The following is a 9,127-nucleotide window of genomic DNA, read 5'->3' as shown; positions in this document are numbered from 1 at the left end:
TTTTTACTTGGTGAACACTACTTCTAGGGAATCCTCAATCCAGACTTCTTTGTTCCTCTTCCAAAACCGTAACCAGTGAAAAAGAAATAAATGACATCCTTTGGAATATACAGCCAAGGTTCCTGAGCCAGAAGCAGACACAGACAAATTATATATTAGTTGATGGGGGAGAGGGATAAAAACTGTAGTCCGGCCATACCACTTTTCTCTCCTTTCAGTTGCAGGATGAAAAAATTTCCCTTCAATGTCACAAGGTATAGCAAAGAATAATGGATGCTGTGAAGATTAGGTTTCACAGTAGCAATAATATAGGTACATTGATGGAGTACACTGAGCTTCCTGCTGGTAAGCGGTATATATTAATAATGAGGCTTATTTTAACGACTTTTTATAGTGACTGTACTTTGGTAGATCTTAAAGAATAACTTGCACAAAATAGTTAATTCGTGCTCCTTTGGCTCTTTCCACACTGTAAGATACATAGTTTAACATGGCCACTTTTAAAATGATTCTCAAGAACTCAGATGAGGCAAAGGCACTTTTAACATCTGAGTTTCTATTTCTGTACCAGACATCGTGCTACATCATTTAAACACACTATCTCATTTAATCCTCCCAATAGGAGTTATGTCCATTTCATATAGAAACGGAATACTTGCCCTAGATTATACACATGGTGAACGCTGGCGTTTGGACTGAAACTTAGGCAGGTTCACTCGAGCGAACTTTGCTTAGCACTGGACAGCCACGAAGAATAATGCGTGGTCCGACGTCCTGTTGTAAATACTACTGAATGAGGTATGCACAGCCTGCAATGGGAACACAGAGGAGGTGCGTCTGAGACTCTCCATGGCTTTCAGGATAAAATTCAAATCCTTTTGATTAGCACCTGGTTCCCCAACTCCCTCCCCCTTCCACTAGCTGAGAGGGGAAAAGATGCTTGGAAGTCTCCAGCTGACAGGGGTAGGGGGATGAAACCCAGAAGGATCTTGGTCTAGGAAACACGTCTTCATTCCTACCTTCGCCATTTCCCGGCTCCTCGCGGGGATCCACCTAACTCTCAAACCCTACGCTCCCCTCCGACCTCGGCCTTCCCTTCGGCAACTTTCAGCGGCCCGGCCCTCCGACAGCCGGGAACGCGGAGCTGCCCGGACTCCAGGAGATGGACCCAGAAGCGGCCGCGGTGGTCGCGTGTGACGTAAGAGGAAGTGCCTGCCGCCGCGGTCTATGATTGGGAGTTGCGGGAGCCTGTGCTGCACTCTTAAGGTTCCCCGGACCGCTGGCGGCGAAGCGGGGCCGCGGCTGGAGTTCGCTTATCGGGCCAGCGTTTGTGAACCTGGGCGTCCGGCTCCGCGAGCAGGTGCCTCCTGCCGGTTTACCGGTGGGTGCTTGCGGCCGGTGGTGTGGGGACCGCCCCTGAGGTCCCGTCCTACGTGACCTCCGGGACCTCAACCTCAGCCACTTGGAAGAGTCTAAAATAGAGAAAGTTGCTAAGCCTTGTTGAGGACCAGTTTCTTTCACTTGCCAGGCTCGTTTAACCTGCAGCTCAACCGTGAGCGAGCTATTGGTTTCCTATTTACAGAGGAGGAAACTGAGGCCCCAAAAGGTGAAGTCATTTGCATCAGATCATACAGCTGGGGAGTGACAGATCTGGATTCACAGCGCGTCTGGGCTGACGCCAGAGCCCTGCTCTTTGTCCCGCTGCGGGGTTCTCAAGCTTGATCTGGGTAAAAAAATCCCGGGTGGGAGGTGGGGTTAGTTAACAGTTTCTGAAGCTCCACGAATTCGTTAGGTCTGGATTGGGGCTCTGGAATCTGTATTTTCAGCAACCGCCCGCTGACGTATAATAACATATCGCTGACCCGTGAACAGAGCAAGAACTGTAGCTGATTGTCGTGTTAAGCTTTTAAGGCCTCAATTGAGAGAAAATGTCTCTACCGTCTTGTGGGACCGGAGAGTTGGCATTTGATTCTGCCATTGACTCTTGAAGATTTTACTTATTCATTTTTAGAGGGCGGGGAGGGAAGGGAGAAAGAGGAGAGAAACACCATCAATTGGTTGCCTCTCATGTGCTTGGACAGGACAGAATCCCCAACCCAAGCATGCGCCCCGACTGGGAATTGAACCAGCCACGCCTTGCTTGCCGGATACACCCAACCAACTGAGCACAGCAGTTAGCGTAGTCATTAACTCTTCTGGGGCAGATGGCAGCCTCTATCATCTCCCCACTTATTAAGTGAGAAGAAATACGTACTTATTACCTGGGAATTCATTAAACATCCAGATTTCTGGGTCCAGCCCAGCCCTACTGAATGAGGAGTGAGGGGCAGGCCTTGGTTATTGGTAGGTTAAACAAGCCGTAAAAGAAGCTTGTTACCTTTGAGAACCTGAGATGAGAAACTTTCTTAGGTAAGACCCATTAAGGAATAGATCATAGTTTGAAAACACATGGCCTAAAACTCCCTGGGTTTTGTTTGTTTGTTTTTGTAGCTCTGCGTGCTCCTATATTTGCTGTGAACTAAACTTATTGATAAAAATGTCAAGTATTATATTACTGACCATTATGAAAGGGATTTTTCCGTTAGCTGAATACTGTAATTTAAAATTTGAACATGACTATATCTGCTGTTGATTTTGTGAGTGACTTTGGGTGAGGCACTTAACCTTGTGGTCCTCATACACGTCTGCTTATTGCCATCTCCTACAATGCTTATTACACCTGTACCCATCCTGTACCAGATCTTCTGAGACGGGCCATGGATGTTCTTAACAAGCTTCCAGGGAAGTTTGATGCAGCCAGTGGTACTGGGATATGGAAATCTTGGAAACTGAGTCTTAGCCTATTTCTTATTTTCCATGTAGATGGAGTATTAGCTTCCTTGTGTTCCGCTCTTGGGGACTAATAAGAATAATGTGGTTTATAATCCTGGTTTTAGAATTTCTTAATGTGCACTTTCTTGTGAATGAAGTGGAAGCACTATAATAAGATTGCAAAAGGTGAACCTTAAAGCCAGCAACCCTAAGTGCTCAAGAGGCCTCTTGATTGAGGTGTGAAGACAGAAGGTGATTTTATATAAAAGCTCTGACTCCTATTGCGCAGTCTCTCTGTCTGAAAGGATTGTAATTACAAGTTGTCACAACCCCAACTAAAACCATCTTTTGTTTTTTTAACAGGTAACCATTGTGTAGTTCATATCAGGAATGAAATCTTCTGAGGCCTAAGAGCAGAAGCCTTTCTGGTCACCATGGAGGACAAAAGACAGCGGGCCCGAGTGCAGGGGGCCTGGGCTGGCTCTGCTAAGAGCCAAGCCTCCGCTCAGCCAGGCAAGAACCTATGGGGACCCCGTGCATGTGGATGTGGACAACTATCATCCTCTTTTACTTATATCCCTCTGGTTTATAATGGTCTCCCATTTTGATGTTTAAGAATTGTTTAAAATATGGCTGGTTTTTTTGGTGAGCTAAGGGTTGATCTTTAGTGGCCCTCATATTTAGTCACTACACTCAGGCCTTTCAGTGTGTGTTGAGGTCTTCAGTAGACCTTGCTAATTGATTTGTAGATGTCATGAGGTCATCTCTAAGCAGATGCCATTGGCCCTTGCTCAGTAGAAGGTGATGAGAGCAGACTCTCCCCTGGTTTGAGCCTGTTCCTCTCTTGCTTCAGCTGCCACTGCTAAGAGCCATCTCCACCAGAGGCCTGGTCAGACCTGGATGAACAAGGAGCATCTGTCAGACAAACAGTTTGTATTTAAAGAGCCCCAGCAGGTAAGTTCTTGTTTATCCTTCAACAGTAACAAAGGTTTATTTATAAAAGTTATATTCACATAGTAGACACATAGTGACTGAATAAATTCACTAAGGAAAGGAAAGTTAAAGTACTATTATAATACTGAAATGTAGAGTGTCAATTTCTTAGTATGTCTGAGGATTCTTTGTAGTCTGCCCCCAAATTACGGGGCTATATAATTCACCTTTCCCACCCCCGCCTTTTTTTTCTGGCATAGCAGCATTACCATGATTAGAGGGCTTTTTTTCCATGGGGAAAAATGTGAGAAATGGTGAAGATTCACTATTTTTAATAAAGTGTAAAAAGAATTAAAAATTAGTCTTCACGCTATAGCAGCTATTTTCAACTTTTTTCATCTCATGGCACACAGAACCTACTAAAATTCTGCAGCACACCAAGAAACATATTTTTTGTCAATCTGACAGAAAAACGTATAATTTTGATTGATTTACAAAATATAATAATAGTAATTACCTACCCTTTTTGCTCCAAAGTGACTTTTTAAAGAATGAGATACCCATACTTGTATATAAGGATTTCTGTTACCAAGAATTGGCCAATCAGATGCAACCTTATTATGTGATGTCATCAATAAGATACAACTCTATGATCTATATATTTATGGTTCAAGACAGGGCATTCACACTGACAACTATTGTGTTGGCTGTTGTCATTTTTATATTTGACAATGTAAGGGAAAAGAGGTCAGCGTTGACTAAATAGTCAGGAATTGCACGTTTAAAATTTTTTGCAGCACACCAGTTGAAAATTGCTGTGCTATAGTAATAATTTTATAAGTAATGATTCAAACCCCTTCATAGAATATCTTTTATTTTTAAAAAGCTCCTGGAAAGGTTTTTCCAGAGCTGCCGGCTCTCGGGATGTTGGAGTAATTCCAATCGCATCAAGTTTTAATGCTCACTAATAACTAAGTTCTAAGAAGAGCAGAAACAAGGGTTTCTGGGGAGATAGTAAGAGCCTGGAATTTTAAAAAAGGATAGTTTTAAACCTGATTTATTTTGACGAGAAATGAGGGGATATGGTAATCCTGCAAGTCAGCCTCCCTGAAGATGAGAAACCGTTCCAGAGTAAGACCTGCCTGTTCCCTTGCAGGTGGTGCGCAGAGCCCCGGAGCCACGAGTGATCGAGTGAGTAATCAGCTGCCTTCCTGTAACTATTGCCCGCCCTGAAATGGAGAGCCTGGGATCTTTCCGTCCCCGGGGTTTTTCCATCTGGAAGAGATAGCAGCTCAGTTTGTTTCTTAATGTTAGGCTGGGATATTCCTGTCTCAGATGTCTTTAAACTTAGTCTTTTGAGAAGCCTTTCTGAATTTACTGATGACATGGAAAATGCAAAAAGATATCTGTACGTTAAACTGTGGACTCTGGTGTGGATTTCCTGACCTAGTTCACTAATAATCTGCAGACAATAAGGTAGACTATCTCCCAGGTTAAGGCTGAGGGGGATTTTTCCTGAGTCATTGAAACGTGGCTCTTTGACAAGACTTTAGGTACCATTTTACCAGCAACATTTACGAAAGCTGCTAGAAATCTAGCCTTGCAGTCTGTTTCTTAAAACCACATAATTGTTCCAGAGCAAGTAAATGAGAGTAAACATTCCATTCCTCTTACATTAATCTGTGTCTAAAAATTATTTTTTCTTTCCAAAAATTGTTGAAAGATGCTTTGACTCCTCTGCTTTTCCAGTTCCATCTGATGTACATAAATTGTCAGTAGAAAGCATCTCTTTGTTTTAGCAGTTCAGCATTAGTCTTATGTTTTTGCTCGTGAACAGTCTGTTAAGCTGTTTGGCTGTTAAAGGTTGACTCACGTATCTTAGAAATGTTTGTAACTAATACAAATGTCAGCATACTTTTAAAACGGGTATGTTGTTGTGACCTGGCCACCAGTTGGCTATGTAGCTATTCCTTGGGTAAGTTATTGCCATCTCTCTGGACTTCAGTTTCCTTGTCTGTAATATTCAGGGTTTGGACTACTTAATCACTTAAGGCTCCCTCTAGTAGCTCTAACAGTCTGATTGTTTTACAAATACCAATGTGATATTGCCTCCATCACTGATGAAGAGAATTAACAAAACCATGAAACCCGATACAAGGTACCGATGGAGCATTCGGGCTGAAAGAAAATGGGCAATTGTGAGTTTGTCAGTCAGGAGCAAAATGACCGAACTCATTCCTACTTGACCCTAGAGTTCATTAATTTTGGTTATCTAAAGTTAGCTATGGTAGATTTTTTTTTTTTTTTTAATAGCCAGAAATGTGGCTCACATTTGAAGTGAGCCAGCTTCTAAATGTGGCCCAAAATATATCACATTGAAACATTGTATTCACACTCTGGGAAACTTTATAGGCAACACATTTAGAAACGTGATGTATATTGTATATATGATGGTAGTTCTGCCTACATTTTGGCTCAGAGGAGCTCATACATCTACCTGAGATCCAGCTCTCTGAGGGTGATGTAAAAACTGTTACTTTATATTATCCTCTGTAACTTACCTCTTTCTGAGAGGGATCTCACCCAGTTATCTTGATAGAGGCCCCTATGGACCTCGCCGTCCTGCACATCTGCAAGAGTTTTGTACTTTTGCACATGGGATTAAATTCATGTAACTTTCATTGCTCAACTACTACGTGCTAGGTACTGGGAAACAATAATACCCCATTTCTTGCCCCTTAGTAGCCCACATTCTAGTAAATGAAATAGACATGTAATCAGGTAGACTGTAATCCTGTGTATCATGGAACAGCAGATTTGTATGTAAGGTCTTATGGTAGCACAGAGGATGAGAAATTAACATTGGGGTGGATTAAAGGTCAGGAAGTTGATGCTGAGTTGAGATTTTGAAGGATGAATTAGAATTTTCCACTGAACCAAAGCTGGGGTGGGCTGGTTTGGGGGTGCTAGATGGCAGGGAGCCATCCCAGCACGTAGAAGAGCACAGGATTAGAACATGGTGCTGTAATGAGAAGATTCTAAGCAGAAAGTGCTGCTGGAGGACAGTGAGTCGGTGGGAGCTGTCAGGAGGTGGGGCTAGATCACGGGGACCTTAAATGCAGTGCTGAAAAGTTGGTGGGGAGCCTCTGAAGGCCTTTAATCAGACGAGGAACCTCATTACACATGTACCTGAAAGCAACCGGCGCTCAGAGCCCCTGCTTCCTGTTAAATGCGTCCCTGTTCCAGAGTCTCCAAAGGGGTGCTGTCTTGGCACCCCTTTGTGTGATAGGTTGGCCGACAACATCAGCCTAAATTATGCGTGAAATAGAAAGGGGTAGCATCAGAATTTATTTTATTACAGTCTTCATCTCTGTGGTCTGATCCTGTCAGGAGTCTGTTCACGATGCCGTGACTGATGCATCGCCATCTTGCCCCTTAGCTCAGTAGGAGAAAAAGGTGGAGCTGTGCTTGCCTCATGGTGCACCCTCATTGTTAGATGACTGGGGTGAGCCAGGACTTTGGGAGTTCCAAAGGATGGCTCATCCACTGGGTGGATTGTATTGCTTTGCTTGATACTAACAAGCCGGTGTTCTTTATTCCTTTAGCAAAGACGGTGTATATGAAATCAGCCTGTCACCCACAGGTGTATCTAGGTAAGTGACATTAATCATTGTTTTAAAAACATTTTGAAAGCATTACCTTAATTCATGAATATACTAATTATCACTATAAAATGATGAGGCATTTAAAACAAAATATATCAGAATTTACATATTTAAATGAATTGCTTTAGAAGATGTCTCTGTAATTAGTCCAGTGGCTCTGCTATTGTTATAACCCTTTCGGAACCTGTGCTTTAAAGCAAGTTTAGCAATCACACAAGGAAACCAGGTGCATTATTTTGGTCACATCGTATTGTGAACCAGGTATGGCTTAAGGTGAACTTTGGCTCTTTCAAAAAATCAAATGTATCTTCAAAGAGTAAAGTTGAAGAGAATGTTCCAAGGGCTCTCAGAACATTTCTTAAGAGGGATCTCCAAAATGATTTTGAACTGACTTGGCATTGTTAAAATAAATGTATATTCAATAAGAGAAAGAACCTTTATTTGGATATTTTAATTTTAATACAATTATAAATGATTGTTTCCCCTACAATTGGCAAAATATCAGAAGACTATCAATTGTTAAAATAACACAGGGCCAGGCAATTTATTAATTAGTTTACTTTGCACAGTGACCCTATGAGGTGCATATCAACTTCACGTTACAGATGACAAAAACCAGGGTTCAGAGGTTAAGTAACTTGCCCAAGATTTCACAGCTAAGCAGTGCTGGAGCAATACTTGGACCACGTCTGTCAGCGCTCTCATGAATCCCTTTTCCTTCATGCTTGTTTTATTTGTATTAACTCGAAAGGAGTTTATTTTACGTCTGGAGCATCCTGACCTGGTTAATATTAGGTTCTGCTTGCTATCGGAGGGGTGGTAAGCCGATTTCATCTACCCATGAAAGGAGGCCTCGTCCAGATTAATTTACCCTTCTAACAGAGTCTATAACCCATCTTTTCTGTGTTCTTTAGTTAATAAGAGTTCTTTCTGCTTCAAGGGTACGTTTGTATCCTGGCTTTGTTGACGTAAAAGAAGCCGACTTGGTATTGGAACAGCTTCGTCAAGATGTTCCCTGGAAGCAGAGGACCGGCATCAGAGAGCGTGAGTAGATCTCAGACTGCGGTTGCTGCTGCCCAGCCTCCCCTCCGGGAGTGCTTCCCAATGCCATTGCCTCGTTCCACCACAGCCAGTTTAACCAGAGATTCAAAACCTGAGACCCCACGGATGACTAGAAATGAGCCAGTCAAAGGGGGCAGAAGAAATAACAGGAGGTACGCAGAGAGAACATGGCAGGAGAATGGGGCGGGAGTTTGGGAACCAGAGGGAGTCTGTGTTGGCTGAACTACGGTTGACATGCTTACCTCCCTTTGTGTTCGTTCCCTGCCTCTGTAATTTCAAATGGTGCCGGCTTTCCCCTTTCTTCATAGAAACATCCAGGGCTTTTTTACTTTTTCTGATTCTGTTTGGCATATGTTTTTTCGCAATCCTCCTTACCGGCTTTTTAGTCTCTTTTTCGTTTCCCTGGAGCAGTCCAATGTCCTGTAGCTTCAACGTCTGCACTGTCCTGAGCTTGTAAGACCGCCTGATTTTGAACCTGTTCCTCTGTGGTCATCCACAACAGGACTGTTATCCCAGAGGTGGCCACTGGGGGGAGTCTCTGCTCTAGCATACAATTCCTTTCCGGCACATTATGTGAATTTAAATTTTCTGTAAAGAAGGAGGCAAAGTATACTGGTTCCATTTGTGACTCAGACATCAGAATAAGAGTCAGCTTT

General features: G+C 43.0%; 1 protein-coding gene across 1 annotated transcript in view; it reads left to right on the top strand.

The window, feature by feature from the left end:
• The first annotated feature begins 1,266 nt into the window (after window positions 1-1,266).
• ALKBH3 (alkB homolog 3, alpha-ketoglutarate dependent dioxygenase) overlaps window positions 1,267-9,127 on the top strand; it is a 33,574-nt gene continuing 25,713 nt past the window's right edge. The window contains exons 1-6 of the mRNA XM_090262440.1: window positions 1,267-1,381; window positions 3,175-3,324; window positions 3,665-3,765; window positions 4,901-4,935; window positions 7,350-7,397; window positions 8,350-8,453. Of these exons, the coding sequence (XP_090118566.1) occupies window positions 3,246-3,324; window positions 3,665-3,765; window positions 4,901-4,935; window positions 7,350-7,397; window positions 8,350-8,453 (367 nt within the window). The 5' untranslated portion in view covers window positions 1,267-1,381; window positions 3,175-3,245. The remainder of the gene's footprint in view (window positions 1,382-3,174; window positions 3,325-3,664; window positions 3,766-4,900; window positions 4,936-7,349; window positions 7,398-8,349; window positions 8,454-9,127) is intronic.

Source organism: Furipterus horrens, unplaced genomic scaffold (genome assembly GCF_987537825.1).
Source record: "Furipterus horrens unplaced genomic scaffold, mFurHor1.1.pri manual_scaffold_2, whole genome shotgun sequence".
Lineage (NCBI taxonomy): Eukaryota > Metazoa > Chordata > Mammalia > Chiroptera > Furipteridae > Furipterus > Furipterus horrens.
This window is presented reverse-complemented; position numbering and strand designations above follow the sequence as displayed.